Source organism: Anopheles maculipalpis, chromosome 3RL (assembly GCF_943734695.1).
Source record: "Anopheles maculipalpis chromosome 3RL, idAnoMacuDA_375_x, whole genome shotgun sequence".
NCBI classification, from domain to species: Eukaryota; Metazoa; Arthropoda; class Insecta; order Diptera; family Culicidae; genus Anopheles; species Anopheles maculipalpis.
This window is the reverse complement of record NC_064872.1, coordinates 55,221,423-55,245,136: the sequence shown is the minus strand read 5'-3', so window position 1 is coordinate 55,245,136 and position 23,714 is coordinate 55,221,423. Positions and strand designations below refer to the sequence as shown.

The 23,714-nt window shown below is 41.6% G+C and overlaps 3 protein-coding genes across 3 annotated transcripts in view; 2 read left to right on the top strand and 1 right to left on the bottom strand.

Annotated features, from left to right (window-relative positions):
• Positions 1 to 23,714, bottom strand: part of LOC126562041 (uncharacterized) — a 307,548-nt gene that overhangs the window by 37,286 nt on the left and 246,548 nt on the right. The gene's annotated exons all lie outside the window — the stretch shown is intronic.
• LOC126562472 (tRNA (adenine(37)-N6)-methyltransferase) lies at positions 1,325 to 2,727 on the top strand. The gene is made up of 4 exons (XM_050218988.1): positions 1,325 to 1,460; positions 1,532 to 2,114; positions 2,184 to 2,450; positions 2,521 to 2,727. Exons 1-4 carry the CDS (start codon positions 1,390 to 1,392, stop codon positions 2,725 to 2,727), a joined length of 1,128 nt encoding a protein of 375 aa, XP_050074945.1. The 5' UTR covers positions 1,325 to 1,389.
• LOC126562452 (putative phosphatidate phosphatase) lies at positions 4,805 to 22,196 on the top strand. The gene is made up of 6 exons (XM_050218964.1): positions 4,805 to 5,141; positions 14,994 to 15,100; positions 15,185 to 15,229; positions 19,046 to 19,249; positions 21,628 to 21,807; positions 21,894 to 22,196. The coding sequence occupies exons 1-6, from the start codon at positions 4,826 to 4,828 to the stop codon at positions 22,185 to 22,187; spliced, it is 1,146 nt and encodes a 381-aa protein (XP_050074921.1). The 5' UTR covers positions 4,805 to 4,825; the 3' UTR covers positions 22,188 to 22,196.

The window sequence follows — 23,714 nt, the reverse complement described above, 5'->3', positions numbered from 1 at the left end:
CATACCCACAATTGCAGATTGGTGCACCGAGCTACTGTATTTACCGCCGGTCCCAAATATTGCAAAATCCTATCGAAAATCGGTGGCGTTTCCATACGTGTGTGTGTGTGTGTGTGGTGGTGGTGGTGGTTTTCCCAAGTCTTGCACACACTTTTATGCTAATCGTGCACCCCGCACCCACTAGCAGCGTCACACGTGCATCCACATCTCGTAAGCTGCACAAGCCGCTGTAACAACCAGTAACAAGTATTATTAACAATTATTGTCGTACCTATTTATTGTAAGAACCCAAACCAAGAATCTAAATAAACCCATCATACGATAGAAAGGTTTTCCTGTTTTCCAGTCCCTGAAAGTCAGATAGTCGTAATGTATTGTTGAAGTAGTGCAGCACACGTAATTGCGCCCCCGAAGGTTTCATGTCGTAATCGCCCATAATCGACTGCATTCAGTTTATCCTTTCGTACGGTGTGTTTGATACGTTTGCATATTTTATCCCAGCTTAATCGGATCGCTGCATATATGACCTTGCCGTATAATGTTGCAGCATAGGCTGTTAATACGGCCTGTAATTCAATTCAAGTGCGCCTACAAATAGCACATCAATTTGCGATGCACACTCCTCTCTCACCCTCTCTTCCTTGCGATCGAACTTATGGTTATAATCGGTGGCATGTTTTGGTCGATTACATATTGATTGGAAAAAATTCCCTACTTTATCCAAATTGATACATCGCAAATAATCAAGTTATATCAATTGATTCATTTATGCTCCATCATTCTCAATAAAAACCATGCTTGCAGGATCGTTGTATTCAAAATGCCAACGGAAAAAAGTGTGGATAAAGTCACGCAACAGTAAAATTACAATATTGCATAGTAAAAATGTTATTTCAAGTAAAAATTTAAAATAAAAAAGTAGCTTAATGTGAACGCTCAACTGCTTTCTGGAATAAACATTGCCTCAATTCAATGATACAATTCAGTTCAGATTATTTCGTTTTAAATTCAGCGCGGATGGAGGACGTGTAGCGACAGCTCAATCAGGTAGCGCCATCTATTGCCGTATAGCTAAACTGAATTATACGAAATTAACCGTAAATTGAAATAAGTTACTTCTTCAAATCAAACTATTATTATAAAATTTGCATCTGCCAAAATCCTTGTACATTCTATTATAATTGGAAATTTTTAGAACATGATTGAACAAGAAAGAATTTAAAAATATGCCCATTTTGAAATACGTCCACTTTTCACTGGGCATACACAGTTTTGCATAAATATCAGTTTTTGCACCAAGAAACAATCCCGCTGTCAAATGTGGAATGCAACATTTGTTTACATACTTTCTCCTACCTAGCTAGTTTGTGATAGCTTTTTACACCGAAAATGAGCAGCTCAGAAATAGAATATCTAAAAGCGCAACTTGCTACTGCAAGGAGTGAAATAAAAAACTTAAGGTACAATCCTCACATATACTGATCCCGCTCAGAATCGCTTGCTGTAACGTTTCATTCAACTTTTATTTTAGACAACAACTCTCCAATCTCCAGCACATGCACACGAAAGAGCACCAGAACATACTAAAGCTTTTGGACGATTATCGGTGCGAGGGTTGTAAGATAAAACAGCAACAAAATGGGCACAGCAACAAAACGGTTCGTATCAAACATTTAACAAAGAAGTCCTCCACGTTAAATGATTCCCCTTTCCTGCAGGAGACGATAGTGGCGAATGGTGACGAAACGGGTGTTGTCTGCCAATTTAAACCCATCGGTGTTATAAAAACGGTGTTCAATGAAAAGCGAGCCGTACCACGGCAAGCTAGTTTAGCGTCGGCTTTGCTGAGTAGAATAGATATATCATCCAGTACGTTCAACAATCCGGCACACTCACTGGAAGGGTTGGAAAACTTTTCGCACCTTTGGATCATTTACTACTTTCACCGCAATCCTAACCATGCAAAAGCGAAAGTGGCACCGCCGCGATTAGGTGGCGAGCGTGTCGGAGTGTTTAGTACGCGATCTCCTCACCGTCCATGTCCAATTGGACTGTCGCTGGTGCAATTGGATAGGGTAGAAGATAACAAAGTGTTCTTTCTCGGTACAGATATGGTAATACTGCTAATACATTTCGTAATACATCATACACCACTACATTGAAAATGTTTTCTTTTCCCACAGGTTGATGGTACACCCGTTTTAGACATTAAACCTTACATTCCACAATATGATGTACCGGTCAACATGAAGGAAGCAGAATTTCTTAACTCACGCGAAGCACCGGACGGAGAGGAAACGACTCTGCAGGACAAGCAGTCAGCCGGGACAAGTAAGATCCAACCAATATCTGCTGTGACCGTACCCAATTGGGTGTTGAATAGTTCGAGCTTAAACGTAGTCTTTAACACAAATGCTGAATCTCAACTACAAGAGCTTCAAATAGAAAAGGTATTTTTTTAGGTATTTTTAGAGTTAGGCAAATCGAGGAACCTTCAAATTTTTGCTTTTTTCATTACAGAATTCCATCGTTGATGTTCTAAAGGCTGATCCTCGCTCTGTGTATTTACGCACAAAGTATGGTTCGCAAATATACACGTTTCGATTGGGAGAGCATACCGTGACGTGCAAATTTGATGATCAAAACACAACCGTTACCGTCCTGCAGATACGAGATGTTGTAAACTTTCAGGAATTTACTGGAGAAGGCGCTTCGTCAGCAGAATAATCATATAAGTTGTCAGTTGCGGCCGAAAAAGAACTCGTACTTAAAGTACCTCAGTTTGAAAAACTTTTTCACTGACGGAATCATAACCGGTTAACGAATTATTAAATTTTATTTGCTTCGATCCGGCTTAGCTTTCGAATGTATCAGAATGATTTTCGAATTGGGTACCACAGGGTACTCACAGGGTAATATTTTTCTTACAGTGCATACGGTTTAACAGAATAAAACGCCTGTAGAATTTTTGTTACAGAATACTTGTATGATTAAAAATCGATAGAATAAAAAATGTTATAGAGCCTAATTGTTCCGACAAACAATTCCATCTAACTTTCTTCGTTAAAATACATCATTTCCAAAGGTTTGGGTAGAATAATTCTAATTTGAAATGGAAAATGTACATAAATTATAAACAATTTTGCTTAAAAATGATTCACTGTTTAGTTGGGAAATTCAATATGTCGCCTCCCTTGACAAAATTATGTTGTTCTTTTGAATATACCAGAGCCGTTATTCTTATTAATTATTTTCTTATGCTACGCATATTGGTATGACTTCGTTGCCTTGAAGCCCTGGAACTAGAGAAATTTCTCAAAATTCCAGTTTCAGCTTTTTCTCCATTGCCCCGTGTAAGTAGCTTGTGTATGCACCAGGTTTGCAAAACGCAATTTCAAAGCGATAACATTTCACAAATATTCATGAGAACCTGAATTTATGATTTTGAAATCTCTCGTGCCCTGCAGCCTTTGATTTTTATCCGTAGCTGGATAATCAGTCCTGCATACGGAAAAACGGTTTGGATTAGATTCAACGCCTGGTTGGAAACGCCTGGTGGACGTTGTAAGATCGTCGTCGAATACCGCCTTACCAACACAATAAAATGTTACTTGAGATAGAAAATAGATAATTTTCATCACACTCTTTCTACCAAAAGCTAATCCACCCACATGTAGGCTGTTATAGAGCTTCTGGCAAGCTGTTATTAAGCTCAAACAAATCAGCTCCCAATCGAGCCATTTTGTCAGCCGGGTCATCATATTCATTTCAAAATGAACACTTTCAGCAAAGCGAAGAGAGTGGGAAAGAAAACGAATGAAAAAATGACACTTTGAAACGTCAGCGCACAAACAGTTGTTTATTTTCCATCTCCCTTTGAACGGAACCAGTACGCGGAGCAGTGCAGCGCAGTGCAGTACAGTTGAGAGCAGCGGAGCAATTTTAGCGCCGTACATCAAAATCGCACTCGTTCTTTTTCCCTCCACGGTGTGATAACACGAGACGAGCGATAATACAGCAGCGAGTGTGAAACGATTAATAAACCGTTCCGTGTTTACGCAAAGAAAGTGTTAATTCGCCAACAGTTGCTGCTTTGGGAAATGATTGCAGTGTGATTTAACACAACCGTGGTTTGATTAGTTTCGTGAAATTTGCTGTACGATCGTCACCTGTACGATCCGCTGCGACACATTCCAACAGACGGCGCCGACGGTGTTTTTGTTTTCTGGTGACCTTGCGTGTTTTGGTGTGTGAACCCAACAGTAAAAACGGGTTTTGCGGGTGGATCCGTCCGATCGATCCGCAAAAAATCAAGGCGAAGGTAACATTTTCAAGGACATCTCAGCAGGGCCCGGTGCGCAGAAGCGGTGTGCAGTGGAAAGGTTACGGAGAAAGAATTTTAAAAATAATAAAAATCAAACACGCGCCGTATATTACCGCATATCGTTTGTTTCGTTTTCTGCTGCTTATTTGCAATAAACAATGGTTGAAGCGTTAAATTATTTCTGAAGTTTTCCCACGACAAATGAAAACCCGTTCTGCAAGCAGGTAGGCAGAGAGCAGGTGTGTGAGAATTGACTGAGATTGTTTATCGCCTCCACAAGTAAACAACGATCGGTCGGTCTGTCCTCTACCCGTGTGCCAGTGTGTACGGTTTGGATGTGTGATTCGTTACCGTTACCTCGACCGAAAGTGCAAAGTGTGTGCGTGTGTGAAGTTTTCCCGTGAGCCTCCCCTGAGTGTGGCGTACCGTGTGTGTTATCTCTCGCAATCTTCATCGATACGTGCGAGGCTCTGCCACGGTACTTACGCGTTTTGGCAATAAATGTACCACATTACGGACGGTTCTGCTATCAGTGAAGAAACACCGTTGAAGCACGACGAACGATACCTTCGGCGACAGCAGCGCAGAGCATCGTACCGACATCTTGACCCAGCAGCAGTGATAGTGCAATCCGCGGGTGGTTCTGGCGATAATTCGAGTTCCAACGACAGCAGCTACAGCAACTGCACGACGGAGTTTACTAGTGAGCAGCAGCCCATCGTAGTAACCAGCGGCGGTACTGCAAACACCATCACCATGGACGATACGAAGAAGGTGCTGCTGAAGGTTGGGTTCGATTTTCTCATCCTTTGCTGTGGTAAGTTTACAACCCTTTTTATTGCTATCAGTAGCCGAACTTTATCACTCACAAAGCACACGCAGTCTAGGTATGATAAAGTAGAGAGGGTTTAGGGAAAACAAATGCATCGACAGTGTAAAACAAACGGTGAATGGGTTTAGTAGTGTGAAGCACACAGTCAACCTATCAAAAAGCCCACAGCCTGCTTCAGGTTCAAGGTAGAAATATCAGTCGATTGAAACATCGATTAAAAAAAAACCACATCCACTCCCGCGTTATGGAATGTTTCTGACCTTGTGTGTGCGCACACCGCGACCCATATGGCATTCACGCCAATTCCATTATATAGGCCAGCATGTTGATGATTTTTGCAATTCCAATGACATCAATCTCTCCTCCACGACGGAGCATCATTGTTTACACCCGGTAGTCAGTCTTACCGGAGGCAAACAACAATTTGTTCCTCATCACGTGTGACGGAAATGGATGCCAAATTAAGTCAGTGCTGGTTTACACCGGTAAAGGTGACACACGTTAGTGACTGATGTCATCCTTACACGAATACTAATCCCTGGTGGTTTGTTGGTATACTTTCAACATTTTAATTGTGAGTAATTTATCTTCTATCAAGGCTTATCATTTGGAATGTCTAAAACAAGCAAGTAACACTAATTCTAACCCACCAACCTTACAACCTGGTGGTGCAAATAAATGGTGCACAATTAGCATTGGTTTTGATTGACCCTTAGGGAATCGAGGATGAGAGTGTTTGAGCTACAGAATGTACAATAAAAATTAAAAATAGAAAATAAAACGACATTAAAACAACTGACCGCAACAGGTTAACCAATGGCGGCAATTAAAACCATCACAACCGGGCACACTATTCTCTAGCGATCCGGGATTCGAAGCGAGCATGTTGTCTGCTGTACCTTCTTTATTTTTATCAAACCTTCATAACCATCGCCCCCTTTCTCCCCTCTTCCATTGATCGTGGGCTCCGGCTCTTATCTAACAGACGGTGTACTTGACGGTCAATGAGTCACGTTAACGAACGACGAAATAAAAAAAAAAAAACCTCAACCGTGGCCCACAGGGTTCATAAGGCGGACCGGTTAGAAGAGACACGTTTGAAATATTTAAACAACCTGTACAAAGCACCCCATTCCCACCGTTACGACACACCGTGTTTGTATGTGCTTCGGTATCTCGGAACCTTTTGTAAGTACCGTTCAACAGCAGCAACATGACGCAGCCAGAAGCTTTGCACATGTCACTTGCCCATTTTGGGTAGTTGAAGACGTAATGTAGTTGATAGAAAATGTGTGTGTGTGTGTGTGTTTTTTTATTTAATCCCAATTCAAATGTACAAGAACTCTTTAACCCTTTTTTTTGGGAATTATAATCACTGTACAAAAGACGCTAGAATTTTTCAAACGTTGTTTGTCTGTGGAGAGCGCTGTAGTACCAAAGCCTTCCGGTGATCGAGACGCTTGCACGACAGAACCGGTAGGATCGAATCGTGTACGAATCCCGTCCCCCCATATCCAGAACTGACTATCCAGCTGTTCTATCAGGACTATAAATAAGTTCATGCTGATTTTATTCGAAATGGAAAGCTTTTTTAACTGAAAGAATAGATAACTCTTTCAGTCTCCAAAGTCTTTTTGTCAAATTTTTTTCACTTCTCCAAAATTGGAGAAGTGCTGCTCTGCTAGGCCATGTTGCATCGATCGGCAAAAGATGGATTATCATCTATCAGAAGGCGCTTTGTCTGGGCTGTACGGCGGGAAGGATAGGACATTCAATTTCAGTTTTTAAATATGTTTTAACCGGTGGTGGCTACATGTGGGAGAGTTTGTCCTAAAATTTCGGCCTTGGTATTTATAATGCCTTGTTTTCAGTTCTTACTGCACCTAATGTCCTATCTTGCGGATCATCCACATAGTTTTTCGTTGAAGGATCTTCAACGAGCGTTTTCTTGAAGTTCTCCATCTTCATATTTGAAGGTATTTTCGGAGGTATTCTTCGTCCTCCAAAGAAAAATTTCTCAATTCGGATAGAGCATGGTCACCATAAACTTTCACTAATGTACGATGACTTTCGATAGCCAATTTGTTCATACAATAGTAATGAAGCAAAACTCCCCGCAAATACACTTTATTCGGTACAAATGTTGCCATTTTAGAAGTTCAGGGAAACTACTTTTTTACACTTCACTAAAATGGCAACTTTGGCAAACGAAAACCTGAAGATGACGTTTCAAAATGGCAGTGTTGCAAGATTGCATCAAAGTAAAATTGAATAATTTACAACGCTTGTACTAAAACCGCACGAACTTATTTATAGTTCTGATGGAAAATCAGTAATACTGGTCGATCGAGACCTCGCAAAATTATAGGCCAATAGAGAAAGAAGAATTATTCAAAAAATATATCGAGAATTCAGCAACACGTAGTCTGCATAAAACAGGCCACATCTATCAGATGTCCAAGGCATTCAATTATGTACTTGTCTGATAATAGCTCCCGTAGACTACATCTGCTATGTTTGGAGGCCATTGACGTGATATTGAGTTGACGATGATGATGATGAGTCCGATTATAATTCCACCAAAATCGCTGTTCATTTAAATGATTTATTGATGGCGAAGGTAAAGAGGCTGTCGAAGGTTGATTCAGATAGCTGTTACTCACTGCAGTAACGTTACACATCTGACAGAATACTGCATCAGTAAGCCCAAAAACTATGTGTCATGCCGATATATTCAACTGTCCACCCCTTTTTTTTGTATCATCCAAATCTAGCATTTCTACCATTTGTTTTGGGTTTATCCCTCAGTGAAGAAGTTGTAAATAGTAAGTCTCATCCTGTTGGTGAGTTAAAGTTGCTTCGAGTCCAACTTCTAGCTCCTGGACAAAGCCGAAAACTTCTAATCGGAGACAAATTATAACCGCACCTACCAAACCAACCGTATCCGTGGTATGGGACCGCAACATCCAGCAAAAACTTATGTAGAAAACCAAGGTCTTGAAACTTTTTAGTTGGGAAACAACGGTTCAGAGCATTCGACTGCATGGCGACAAATATCTTGGAAAAGTTGGACATTACTGCGGGAATGAAACTGCTCATTTAACAATCTTTCGGTGGCGGTCTCTTGAAGCCGTTTGTGAAATAAAGTAGATTTCTTGGGCAAACACCTGTACCGGAGGACGTTGACATATCATTCGGTAGCCAAAACGGGTTGCAACCGATCGTCAAGAGACAGGAAAATTTGCAAAAATTGAAACTATTTTTTTTTTTTTTGCAGAAACCATTTCTAAACTAAGCTAATTGCTTTTGAGCCGTCCGGAAAAGTGGTTTAACTTTTAATGTAAGATCCTTCTTGTAGAGTTTGACTGGATAAATGAGAAAATGGATTTAAGAAATTAAATTAACCTCCCAGAAATTACATTCAAGGCCATTAAGGGACAGACAGGGGCAGAATAAAGAAGAACAAAAATTCAAACTTTTTTCTCTACGGGTAAAAGCACTACGTTTTATTCGATTAGTATAATGTAATAAAAAAATCTTCTTATAAATGTTGTATAAAACCAAAAGACCTTGTTTGATTTCAAAGTAGCTCTAGATGCACCTCACTTGGAACAAAAATTTATGGAAATACAACTCTTCGTGACGCACACAGCTTCCCGAAACCTAATATTTTGCTGGCGTAGAAGTGTGCGCCTGTCACGCCGTGTACAGCCGTGGTGGAACCGGAAACGGTTCGTACCCCACATGGTCACAAGACGTCGATCACTCGAGCATGTGCTCCGCGCTATCCGTACATGGACGAATTGTACTTTCTCAAGGGAAGTCGTCAGATGGTTGAAGCCAGCTGAAAAAATAATCAAAACGCCACGAGCTCAACCGCAACGGCGTTATGGGATTTTTTTTCTCTTATTTTGTAAATGGCAAACAACTCCATTCCACGAGACGGAACATGCTGCGGTTAGATCGAACAACAACTTGCCACGGTTGACGCTTTCTGGTGCGTTGTTTTTTGTTCCTCTCGTTTGCTGCGTGCGTGTTGCGTTAGTGTAGCAAAGTATCAATCAATCATCACGCAACGGCAGCAATACGACCGACACACACTTCAACACATGGTCACCAAACGGAACAACTAGCCGGCCGGGCTAGGGCAGGACGGATGGTGCCGGAGGAATAATAACTGAAGCACATGTAGGGAAATAGCAACCATCAGCATCGGTTCTCCGCACTTCGGCAACATTGCCCACAGCACCGGATTCACTTTCACCAATCACCAACCCTTTGGCCACAGACGACCACGACGACGACCCAGCACAATCCGCATGATACCGCTGGCGTTAATGTGCAGAGTGCGCAATCAAATGGATCATTTCCGTCGAATCAATTGCACTCCGAAAATGCATTTCTCGTGGCCACCAGCAATAGAAAAAAAAAGGGAAAGTGGGTAAAGAACATACTGGGGGGAATCCCTGCCAAGTTAAGTGTTTTTTTTTCTCAAACCCAAATATTTGGATACATGGGACCGCCTCGTGTTTTGTGGTAAGAGCACTTGCCAAGCGGCCAAAGTGGTCGAATGGAGCATTTTTTACGATACGTTACAGTGTGAACAATTTCCCTCCTGTGTTGTTGTCGTTCTGCATGCACCAGATTTGCTCAACAGTAATAGTATCGCTTTAAGAGTGCTGTCGACAAATTGAATACTGTTGTCGATGCATGTCCACATTGGTGCCGGAACATGATAGCAACTAATGTATGTTCTGATTCCAATGTTATTTATTGAACGTGACAGTTTCTTAATAAACTCGGCATGGAACATATGTTTTGGTGTTTAATGGAAGAAAAAAGCTCTACTATTAACAGGCACGAATTGCACGCCTTACATACATGGCAGATTTAAGGGTTTTTTTTGTCTATCTTTAACCTACACATTTGGTTGAGTATGGTGGCAGATGCTTATAAGGATAAAAAAGTTACTTATACAACTAAATTTTATCGCTTCCTAACTTATTTATCTTTTAACAAGTTTTCCATATTCCAAGTCTTATAAATTGTATGAAAATGATTCGCTTGCTTACATAGTTTTAGTCGCTAAAATCTACTAGAGTTCTTGATGTGTTGCAGAAGTTTCCAGTACCACTCAGTCGGACTTTCTGGCGTACATGAGTACGCCGTCTATCACTCCATCCCAATTCGGTCTTTAGAGGTTATCTTCTCAGCTGCTTGCTACACGTTTTCCACGCCTCCTCTGTCCAATGTGCAAAAGAAAATACACAATTTGGGTCGTCCAGTGTCTTTCTCATCACATAACTAATTCAACGAAACTTAAGGAATGTAATTCACAAAATATTGTGTGTTTCGATTGTTATACTTGATACACAGACCCAAAAATTGTTCAGAAAAGACCATCTTCCTCGCTCAAAAGCAACTACGATGGTTTTGTTACTTTGGAAGAGAAGCCTTACGTGCATTGTGATACTGTATCCAGCAGATTGGTGAAGATAGAAATAAGATGAGACAGGGGACGAATTCAATCGAATCTTTACTGTCTAGTTATTCTCCTTCATCTTCGTCTGTGTCCGAAAAGTAAGGTGACATTGGATGTCAAATTTCGCGCGCCAAAAGAAGCCCCTTGTTTTTATTTTTCGTTTGTCAATATGTATGTTATTGACAGTTCTGTCACGTTTCAAGTCACAACATCAACCCGGCTAGGAGTTACAATTTTTTTTTTTCTTAGCTGCGCCAAGTGTTTTTCTCCATATTGACCATGTCCAAGTTTGTGGAGCACCGCGCATGTATCAAATTTTGTTACAAAAAGCCTTCGGGGAAGACATTTTTCTTCGACATAGGGTCGAAGAAAAATGTGTATAAATGGTACAGTGATTTCAAGAATGGCCGTGAGAAGGCCGAAGACGGGACCATCCACTTCGATCGACGACACCCACGTCGTCCAAATCAAGGATTTGGTGGTCAACAATCGTCGGTTGACTATACGAGACCTTTCGGAAAGTGTTGGGATTTCCAAAACCTCGTTCAACACCATCCTGAAAGATGTTTTGGAGTTGAAGCAGGAGAAGTCTCGCCTGGTGCCGAAATGCCTGAACTTACTCAAAAAGCAGAATCGCGTCGAAGTCTGCAAAACGATGCTGGTAGACTACACTGGAAAACTAAAATCGATTATAACTAACAACGAAACGTGGATTTACGCATACGACCCGGAAACAACGGACCAGTCCAGCGAATACCGTTCCCCGAACGAGCCGAGGCCCAAGAAGTCGCGCCAAAGCAGGTCGAAAATCAAGGTGATGCTGACGGTATTCTTTGATTACCGTGGGGTGGTTCACAAGGAATTTCCTCCGAAGGGCCAAACGGTGAACAAAGAGTACTATCTTAGCGTAATGCGGCGGTTGCGGACCTCCATCCGGCGAAAGCGGATGGAAAAAATGCCCACACGGTCATCATTTTGAGGGAGTTTTTCGCAACAACTGGCACCCATATTGTTCCGCAGCCGCCGTATTCGCCAGATTTGGCACCAGCCGACATCTGGCTGTTCAACAAGCTAAAACGGCCGCTTCGGGGACACCGTTTTGACACTATCGAGTAGATAGATGCCGCAGCGACGGCGGAACTAAAGGACATCCCTGATTACTTCGGATTACTCCGAAGGTGATGACCCTCATTTGGCCTAACAAAAAAAACTATTTAAGTAAAAAAAGGAATGTCCCTTTATTTTTTGGGCAATGAAGTAGGTCACGCCGGCCATCTAAAGGCTTACGAGACTTGCTGATATCACGTAGTTGGATGACTATTGAGATTAATGAGATTGAGATATTTGTCTCACTACGAGTTGTTGCCTCATCACCTGGACGCCCCTAAAGGTGCCCCGGATTAGTGTACTCCTATCCGTACACCTAAGTACCTTATATCCATAGACTTAGGCTCAAACTGAATATACGGTATAGATAAACTATATTCAGGAGGTCAAAAAGATCTCTCGCAGTTATGGTACTGAATAGAATGTGATCTACAGGGTATGAAATATGTTGCCACTCAATAAATAGTCAGATAATTTGATAGTTTACCATGTAAAACCTGAATAGAGCATGAATATACCTCGCAGCCAAAAAAAAAAAGGTAACAACCATGCTGCCATGGTCATGCGTGATGCAATTGTTCTTCTTCTGTGTGTGATGCTCGGTAAATTATGCTATCATTTTACATGATTCCGCCTGATTGCATTGCCATGCATGCCCTTAAACGGGAGAAAAATTATTCCCCCTGTCGGTTGCATCGCTCGCTCGTTTACATATAAATTGCAACAAGTTTCTCAACAAGGAATCAAATTAGCCCACCACCGTGTGCATTTCGACGCACAATTACTTATCCTTTCCACGACGATGCAACCATGCATGGGCCGATCGATCGACAACAATCGATCCAGTATTACACCGTAGTTAACAAGCGGGTCATAACATGCAATTTCCACATCGGTATCTCCGGTAACCGATTTCTTCTTCCAGCTCCGTCGCATCATAGCGCATCGCCCTTGTAGTGCCAGTCTCCCTCATCATTTCGTAAGCAAATTATTGGAACCGAATTCAATTGACCCGAAGTCAACCGCCGGCAAGCGCAAGCGGACAAATCTCATCCAGAATGCCATTGCATAGCTTGCACACACTTGCAGGCACGAAAGCCCTAAAGCCCCCGTGTTAAGCCCCCGTGCGTACGGGGTAGTTAGCTTATTTATGCAAATATTATGCAAATATTTGGCATCCCATCGCTTCCCATTGCTTCGCCACCAGTGCCCAGCTTCGGTGCAATACAAATAAGGCGTTTTAAAAAACATCTCGTTTGCGCAAGTACCGCCCCACCCTGATGGGGGGGGGGGCGATTGGCCGCAAAGCATAAGCAAAGATTGTCACGTTTTTATGGGTATCCAATTTTCATTCGGGCTGATTTTTCATTTCATCTCTCTCCCGTTTCCAACAGGGACAGGAAGAAATTGCATGACTACGTGTGGTCGACCCAACGGTAGGGTTGGTAGCGATGAGATCGTGCGCTCGATCGATTGTGTTTATCGATCTTTTCGCCAGTGTGTAATCAAATCTTCAGCTAAACACATTACACAGACCGTTGAGGAGGTATTAAATCGATAAACATCGACCATATAGTGTAGTGCTGATGTACTGATTTTAAATAATTGTTTACATTTTTATGGCACAAACGGGATTTTAATCGTCCGGTCGTTTCCCCGTAGTCTGTCTTCTGATTATTCCACTACGTAGTATCAATAAAGTCTAATAAGTCTTTCGAAACCCGGCATGACCTAGAAGGTTGTTAGGCTAAAAAGAAACTGAAGACTTACAGCAATACAGTGCATTTAATTACTTCTTAAATATATAAAATATTTTTTAAGTAACATTTTTAAAAGTCACTTCTCTGACCATAATCGACTAGTTTTAAGTTATTTGCTACAAACTATACATGGATGGGTGGGATAACGGTAACTGGGTTCAAATACCATCCGGATTGTCGCCCCGTAGTGAGGACTGACGATCCAGCTACCTATCGCATCAGCAATCGTATCAGCAAGTCCAGTAAGCCATTAGATGGCCGGCGTGGCCTAGAAGATTGTTAAGCCAGGATAGAAGATAATTTTTGTTAAGATGCCTTGTTTGTCAAGCGATGAGTGGCTTTTCAATGCTTAATAGTCCAGATTATGGTCCACTGTAACAAAGAAAAATGAATTTCATATCATTCGCCAAAAATTTCACACCAAAATTGATCGAAAACAGAAAAAGGCGGAACAGTGAACGAACAGAAAAGGTGGAACATAAGATTCGCTGGGAATATTGACGCAATGTCAGCTAAAAATCATCTCAACTCTTGGTTTAATTTTTAAAGTTAAACTTCTTTTACGATCAGATCAGAAGTACAGCTTGTTATTCATTTATTTTAACGTTCAAGCTATGTTTTCTGGTAAGCCTATCAAAGATCCCAGATTCTCTTTCTCCTGAAGACATGTTTCTATATGTTCTACAGTGACCACCATCCATTGCACATTATGTAGACATCAGGAGATAGTGAAGCGAATTTTGAACATTTTGAAAACAGGTTCCTGTCAGTGGATGAATCATGAAACCGATCATTAGTCGCTATTTTTATTCTGATGAAAATCTGGCTAAAACACATAAGACGGTTCAACAGTTTTAAAATTCAAACAAAAAATTATTCATAGTTTTAAGGCATTTCGAATCTTTCTTTCTGCATCTTGCATCTTGAATGCATCTTTCGAACATTTTCGAAACATTTTCAAAAATATTTTAGGTTTTGTATTATTACACTGTTGCTGATGATCCTTCTACCAAAATTTGGCCAAGTTATACGTAGCAGAACTATCAAAATCAGCTTTTTGAAAAGTCACCATAAAAGTGGCCTTGTATTATTAGCGGTCACTTTACTTAGGCAACATCTGTCATATAACCTAAATTATAAGATATTAATAATAATGCTGTCCGTCCGATTCTATCAGGACCCAGAAACCCAGAAAAAATGTCCCATACTTGTGAACAAAGGCAATAAAAGAAGAGAAAACCTTGTCCTACTACTCTTAAATCAAAGAAACCCAACCCAACCCAAGAAACATGAATCACGTCATTGTTCTTCGTCCTAGCAGCAATATACAACATTAACATTGTAAAAGTGATATCTCGAGATAAGATACGCCCTTATCTTCCTTTGACACGCGTTTGTTTGAGTGATAGTCACATTAAGATAGCAACTTTGCATTAATTCCTTCCCATCTTTTTGCTGCTGCTGCTGCTCCTGCTTGTACCATTTCAGTTGGGTTTCCTATTCTAATCTTCTTCCTGGTCGGTGATCCATTCAAGCGAGGCTTTTTCTGCGACGATGAATCACTTATGCATCCATTCCACGATTCTACCGTTACGGTAAGTGTTTGCAGCAATATGATTCACTTTTTTAATTTAAAATTAACTAATGATTTTGTCTTCAATTTCGTCTTTCCCTTGCAGAACTGGATGCTGTACATCATCGGCATCTTACTTCCAGTGATTGTGGTAAGTGTTACCTGGTCGTCTTGCCATCCTGACCGTCATCGTCACTGCCACCGACGTCATCACATTGTTTTGCCGCTCAATAACTTTTGGTCGATTTTTTTTTTTTAAAAACCTCCTCGAGATCTCTGCTCGAGAGAGCTCATAATTTATTACCCGTCCCGTCGTCAATCGTTAATTACTTAAACCGATCGTAAAAATGGAACCTACAGCCACAAACACAATCCCACCAGCCCCTGGAGTGTATCGATATTTATTTGTTTCGTGGTCGCCGGTCGTGTTAATGTAATAAGTATACCGGGTTCAACGGTCCGTCGTTGTGCTTCTTCTTCCGCTCGGGGTCAGTTACGAAGGGCACGGGCGTGGTGTGCCTACTCCCGCGTACCCGTAACAGAGTGGGAAGATCCACGAAACCGGATCGGGGTAACGAATGCTATGCTGGCTGGATGTAAGGAAACATAAATGAATGGAACAAAACCATCATCAAACAAACGTTCTAATCTCCACGCGCAAGTAACAGAGAACGATTGGGTGGGAAGCAAAGCGAGGAGAAATTTGTTTAAAGCGTGTTGTATTCAAGCACGTTGTTTCTTCACTAACAAACGGAAAGGAAACTAAAGGAAAAAGGGGTGTCCCGAACACACCAGCCAAATCCAACTCGTAAAGCAAGAATTCTTTGACGATGGGCTTATAGTGTGCGTCAGGTTGCTAGTGTGACGAATTCGGTGGCGTGACAGTGAAAGATGCCCTTTGATGTACCGAAGGTTCGCTGGGACGAAATTCTCTGTATAACTCGGTACACGGCCTATGTTCGATAGTTTACATTTCGTTGCGTCAAATTTTAGACAACGAAGGGAGTCTACCATGGAGGGAGTAAGATGCACCGGAAGGTAGTTTGCTTGCGATCAACTTCCGGGAATTTTGAATAAATCAAACATCCTACATTCGTCTGCAAATGCAAGATACGGATGTAGTAAGGAATGTTGACCTGTTTGAGACAGAGTTGCTGTTTGTGTAAATACTTAATAACCTTTTTGGAGTTTTAATGAAGTCAACATTTGATGCTCACGCCACAAACTGAGGTACAATCAATCGTTTGCTTTCTACCGGAGCTCTATATTTGCCCGCTCAGCGCTATAAGGAACACTTTTAATATATGCTTGTTTTACTCTTCAAAAAATGGCTCAAAAAAACTTTAAAATCACCATATCACTTAGCGATGTAAGCGAAAATCTGAGCAATCATCTGTTGCGGTTGCTCGCACGCTCCAGTCGGTGTAAGAAAGGGTCCCTTTTTTATTATTACCACTCAGTCACGGTCACGGTCACGGCTAGGGCGAAGCATAATCGGGCAAATGTTGAAATTCGTTATGGCAGCAGTTCTGCGAAATGGATTTTACGCCTACTCGGGACGTGAATACTTCAACCTCTCCGCCGTGTGGGGATGATGGAGCCGTTTTGTTCCCATTTCTTGCCATTATGCAGTTTTTGGATGAAATGATAGCAGGCATCTATGTTAGCCAGAGTATAGTTATGCCACAACCGAACTCTCCGGTCCTTTGGCTCAAGGTCTTCGCAATGAAAATGGGGTCCCCCCATCGGAAACCGAAGGCAGAAGTCCCGTGTGGCTTTTTCCATGTCCCTTTGTTTTTTATCCGTTAGCGATGACGTTCTTACTATATCCTCATACATTCTTGTCGTCCGTACGTGGTTGGTTGAATGCATTGCTACATTCTTCACCCCGATACGCTGCTTTGATTTCCATAAAGATACCGCCCGTGCCAACGCAGCGCGGTTTGTACGAAAGCCGCTCGTGTTAAGAAGAACGATAAGCGCATAATGTGTGTGTTTGTGGCTCTCGTGGGCTAGAGTTTTCCCTTTTTATGTGCTGTTCGCTTTCACAACCTCGTCGTCGAGGTTCGGGAGTGGAAAACTGGTTCCCGATAAATTGGATGGTTTTCCTCCTAACCACATATTTATACACACACATAGTACGCCACCAACGGAGCTTTGTGTCATTAACAAGCTATGATGGCTTTCATCGCCTCAGCATGGAAGCACTGGGGCTGCGCCTGGTGGCTGTGGTGTTGCTCGTGTGTATGCACGAATGCATAAGCTCGGGTTTTATAACATCTTTAACAACAACGGTGACCAACCCCACGGTTTGTAGGACTGATGACCGATAAAAGTCGTCACCCGGCAAAACACAAATAACCGTTTCGTTCTGGGTTTCAACCTAGCTCAGGAGGCTGAACTGAAACACAACTGAAGCATTCAGAAAGCTTTCAGTGGGGCCACCGATTAGCGTGTGATATAGGTTCAGAATAGGACGGATAATTATTATTCGAACGTTGGGCATGTCTTCAAAGAGAAAAAGTTCTGCATCTGGTACCAAATCATCAGTTGACGAGCGGAGTAACCTATAATCACGCGTTGCGTACCTTTAGCAGATTATTTCCGAATAAGGAACTCCTGTACTAAATCTTATCGTGTTTCAGTAAACAGAGTTGCTATCAAAACATTAGTGGAAGTGAATTTACAATGAACAAAAATGTCCAAATGTCGTATTTGGATGACTGCTTCGAGTGCAGAAAATAAATCGTCCTTTCATTAATCTTCCTTACAGTGACAACCATAAACCCCCGTCCAAACGAGGTCATATTGTGACATAAGTATGAAAAATATCAACTCGTTGAAAGTCGCGTCACCGCTAACCGGCAATAAAATATTTTCCACACCATTATCGCCCGGGCACCACCGTACCAAATCGATAATCTATCCTTCCACCCTTTTTTTGCCATTTATCATTGATTTAAATGATGCCTTACAGTTCATTTCCGCGTGTCGCATGATACCGTCAATGGAAAGCACGAAGCAGTGCCATTTCTTCTGATGCCAAGTTTTGCTTGGTTTTCTTTTCCCTTCCAATCATCATAAAGCACACTTGAGCCTGGCAAGCTTGCACTGCTCGCTCCTACCACTTTTGCCTAGTCTATCTCGACAGAAAGATCATTCGTGAGTCTAGCGCACGTTGAACGCGGGGAAAAATTTATGACCCGCACAAATTTCGCTCGGAAACATTTGCACGCTTGCATTTTTGCGGATTGTAATTCATAGATAAACCTCCTCCTGAAGAACTGGCCCGCGGTGTAAGCCTCATTATTTTTCCTTTCCTTGAGGCAGGGAAGCCTCGTCGTTCCGGATTTACTGCCTAGCAAAGGTTTAAAAAAAAATGCAAATCATAATGCTGCATGTTTGCTTTGTATGTGTGTTGTGTTGTGGTTTATTACGGTTTCTGTTTTACCATCCCCCAACTTGCCCACGTTTCCGAAATCATTCCTTACCTCGAGCCTACCAGGTTTTGCGAACCAGGCGTAGAACTGTCGTGTCCAGGTTTCTTCACCGCAGTAAATGATTCAGTCGACAACGAGTGACGACTGTGTTCGATATGGCATTCGTCGACGCTGAGGGTGGAAAAAGGGGTTGATAGAAACATTAATCTAATTTACCGAACATGTAGTTAAACGATCATGCTTTTTGATCACTCCCCACGATCCGGAGCTTCAGTACCAGGGAAGAATCGCCATGCCATGCAGCATATTGGGGTGGGTGAAGCGAAAACAAAAACTGTACCACATCAAACTGGGGATTTGAAAGGAGAGTTGAGAGAAACCATTTGGTGCGTTGCATGCAGTTGATTGACCCCAATTCTTCCTATTTCAACGCACAGTTCAGAACCCTTCGTCGTCGAACGTTTAGTAGTAGAGTGCAACGGATTAACACTGCTTTACTCTACTGTCTCCCTTTTTTCGTTTTACAGATTATAATCACGGAACTATGCAGAGCGCGGGTGAAGAAATCGGCCGACACACATCCACTAAAGGTGTGGAACACGGACATCCCGTTCTGGGTCGTGCAGTCTTACAAATCGATCGGCATGTTTGGATTCGGTGCGGCCGTTAGTCAGCTGCTGACGGACGTCGGAAAGTACACGATAGGTCGCCTACGGCCGCACTTCTTTGACGTAAGTAGACAGGATCGATCGTTTGGGCAAACCATATTTATTGACCCATTTCATTTAATTGGTAAGGGATACACACACATGCAGGGTATGATGTAAGCGGGCCACCATCGATCGTAACTTCCGTAAAAACTATGGCACCCAGTTTGTGACCAGTATGGTTAACATCAAGAGGGTCTTTTAAGCGGCAAATGTTTGTTGCGTTATTTTCAAACTGCTCCATTAGCAGCAAATAATGAACATGGCGGTAGACAAATAGTCAGACCCTCGGATCGATCATTAAAGGAGGAAGTGCATCGCAAACTTCCTTTTGTGTCAATACTCTCGAGATGCACCCTTTTCCGGTCCCGTCGTGTGCTCCCGGACGCGGGAGTACTATGCTCGCAGTTAACTGTTATCAACTCGATTGCGTAGAACCCGCCCCGCCACACACACACACCTCGTATTGAAGAACACGTTGTCTGTAATGCACAATTCAATTGTTTAAACCGACGATCCATGTCTCGAAGCACAAGAAATGCACTTCAACAGGCGATGTTTGTGCAGTTTCTTTTAGGTTGAAAATGCCATCGCAACAACACCACACTGTAGCGTATCGCGTGGGCCTTTCTTTCTATCAATTGTGCTATGGTGAAGATGCACAGAGTGGCGCTAATGAATGAGTGGCCTCTCTACACTTCATTACCACTTAGAGCATTCTCGTAACGCCGTTTCCTCCAATGAACCGTTCACGTAATAAAAATGTCGTAAAAATAATAAAATTAAAACGGGGCTTTTCTTAAATCAACCGATATTTGGAATGGTTTTTGACGATGGGTCTTCCTTTGAAAAAGATCTGCGAGATAAAGAAAAGTAGTTGATGTTTATGAAAACGCATTATGCAGGAGGTTGTTTTCCATGAAATTTATATGAAAAGTTGAATGATTAATTCTCGAATTAGTAAAACGAATAATTAATTTGTAGGTCATGCAAAAATATCGGCGGTGAATCCAAACATAAGGATTCCTTGTTTTTCGTTTATTTATAGAGGCTTACAAGAAACAGTGGATCCAGTGGGACTATCTCGCAGAATGACTCTTGGACATTTTTAATCCCCTTAGACAACAAGATTCTTCAAAATAAAAGATAGTTCGATAGTAGTTTGATTTACAAGGTGCTTTTCATTATCAGAACTCTTGGTGGATCAGGCACCTTCACACGATGATAACTCTTCGACAACAAGGTCTCTTGAAAAAGAAGCACTTTAGACAACCAAGCCTTTTTCTAGGGATAAAGGACTTTTGGAAGATTAGTCCTCATGCACGATATTGACGCTGGTGAACGCTGGAGCCATGCTCATTTAACTTTCATTCAAGAGTTTCATTCTGTGTGCATAAAAAATTAAACTTTCGGATGACGATAATAAAAATTTAAACAGATAATCTTATTTGATAAATTTTCCATCGACGGTAGCTTAAGCTTACTTGCAAAAAAAAATTCTACCACCTTACGTGCAACTTTTCCAGCAGTTAACCGGAACATTCGTCTTTGCGGACCAAAACATGCACATAGGCATTATTTGTAGGATGTTTCTTGATGAACGATGAGAACTCTGGTGGGATTTTCGTATTAAAAATTGTCCCTTTCATAGTCAGTTTGCAGTGAAACGAGAGCGGTTGTGACATCACCTTCTCGCTGATTGTCGCAACCACATCAGCAGCATCTTGGAGAATTTGGTGTGTCAAGTGAACTTCAACTCGGATCCTCCCTTCTTGGGGGAAGTAAAATACGAAGTGCCCTGAAAGTCATTGTCACTCAGATAGGTCTCGTTGTCCATCACCAAACGCTTCCTAACATGTTCATGTTCGAAGGTAACATTTCACAGTTTGGCCAGTTTGGTGCGGCTAAAGGTAAACCCATGAAAATCCGGCAATTTTGGTCCATTTTTTTAAATACAAAACGTTATTAGTACTTCTCTATAAAAGAGCCTCAACATGTTAAACCAACCAAATGAATCAAATTTGATTCAATCGTTTCTCAACAAGAAAAAACTTTCTTTCTGACACATATTTTGTAACCGCATACTGCAATGATTGTGGCTTTTATAAATGTTCTTTTAACTGAGTTGTTAAAGCGATAATTTTCGGTCCGGGAAAATATTGCGCTCTCTCGCCAATAAAGATACAAACGATTGGTTGATGTATACGGGCAGGCAGGCAGGCAGGGGGTCTTTCTTTTCTTTCTAATGACCGTAAAGGCATTAAACATTATGATCGCCGTATGTTTGCAACGAAACATTGCAATTAGCTGATTAAGATGTTGCCCCGTCTAGCAAATGGAGGGCTATGCTGTACGTACTTATTACCACTTCATGGTTTCCATTTTGTTTTCCTACCCCTCAGGTCTGTAGACCCCAGATGCCCGGTGGAACCACTTGTGCCGATGCTATCAATCAAGGACGATACGTAACGGACTTTACGTGCACCAGTGAGAAATCGTCGACCCGCATGCTGAAGGAAATGCGCCTGTCATTCCCGAGTGGACATTCCAGTTTCTCGATGTACACCCTTGTTTTCTGCGCCGTAAGTATCAGATCCCTCCGCTCACTGCAGACACCTTTCACGTGTGCCCGATCCGTTTGCGCTATATCGTTTGCCGTCCGTTACAGATATTTCTGCATGCCCGCATGAACTGGCGCGGCTCGAAGCTGCTGAAGCACTTTTTCCAGTTCCTGCTGATCCTGCTCGCCTGGTACACCTGTCTGAGTCGCATTTCCGACTACAAGCATCACTGGTCGGACGTGCTGGCCGGAGGCGTACTGGGCGCCACGGTAGCGATCGTTGTGTCCAACTTCTGCACCGACCTGTTTAGTATGGCACGCAAGCGCACCATGATGGCAGCAACTTTACCACAGACACGCTACGAACTTAGCCAAAACCATACGCACGGGAATGGCAACTAGGGAAGCTAATCTGCAAAGAAAACGCATCACAATCCTTTGCTCGTTGCAGCTCGACCGTGCCGAAACCTGATCGTCAAGTTCCTTACCAATCTGTAAGGGGAGGGCAGTTGGAAAGTGCGCATCGAATGCCATCGGGATGCCAAATGCGTCACTAAGTTATCGCATCAATTGCATCTGTGCTACTACCGCGGGCCAAAAGCTAAAGCTTCCCACACGGTAGTGCAGGCATCACAAACGGTAGCGACCATGTAGTGAGAAGTAATTTATTTACGTTTATTCGTTAAGCTTTCTAAATAGTGGAAGTTAGGTTTAATCTAATACAGACTAGTAGTAATAGAAGGATGTTCAGTCTTTGCTGACTGATAAGACTAAAGGCCAACATAGGAAAGACATAATACTTGCGAACGTTGCTCCTAAACACAGGCTGCTCTCGCGGTAAGATACGATTTCGCTGTAGAGTTTTCTATTAGAGCAACTTAAAATGGTTGTATATTTATCTTTGTACCTAGATACAATCACGTTTTATCTGTCAACAATCATTGATAAGAGAATGAACACACAAAAAAAAACAGATCCTTATAGAATCAATATAAGCAAGATTCCGATTTTAAACCAAAAAACTTTAAGGTTTAGTTTTTGGTTTTAGAATTGAAGACAGTCCTCTTTGCTACGATTAGTCAAATTATTCCAACACTCGTTGTTTGCATTAAATATACCAACATTTTTTCTGAAAAAATTGACCAATACAAAGAAAGTTTTATAGTGTGTAGTTTTTTTTTATTAGAATATTAGATTTCGTTGAAGTTATTGAGAAAAAAAATATGTGCATTGATATCGTACTAAGTGATTGAATTGATTTGGAAACTGGTTTATACAGTTAAAACATGTTCGTTGTTGGTAAGAACTAAAAGATAAGCAAATTGGAGTTGGGTTTTACCCCATGAAATATCATTGGGGAACTGCTGATGGATTTAGTCTTGTTTTAGAACGTTACGTTAGAAAGCTGCTATACCTAATAAACCTTTCTATGGGACACTCACTGACAGTTTGATGTATTGTCACCAGGTGCCCGAACCCCAGGGAGTATGAAGAGTCGATGTGTAGTAGAATAAAAGAAAATTTGTACTAGATTTTTTGCACGATTTCTTTTAAATTACATAAATCTACTTTTCGATCGTTAAAGCAGATGAACTAAGTTGATCTTATCCGACTGTAATTATAATCGCTGGCAAGGAGCAGCATTCTATAGGACCGCTACGAGCATATTAGGTTGGAAACATTTGGATCATAAACCAGCAAAGCACAGAACAAACATAAAATCATGACTATTAACTTATGCAAGTAATTTATACTTTGATTGATACGCTATTGATGTTGCAATACGTTCAAAAATCATGCTTTTCAAAGAATCACCTATTTAGAACATTAAAAAGGATTTCGTTATTGAAATCATTATTCGGTTTTCCCTTAATTACCTGAACAGCATGTCGCCCTAGGTATAGGTTAGTTATTGATAATCCTAAGAGT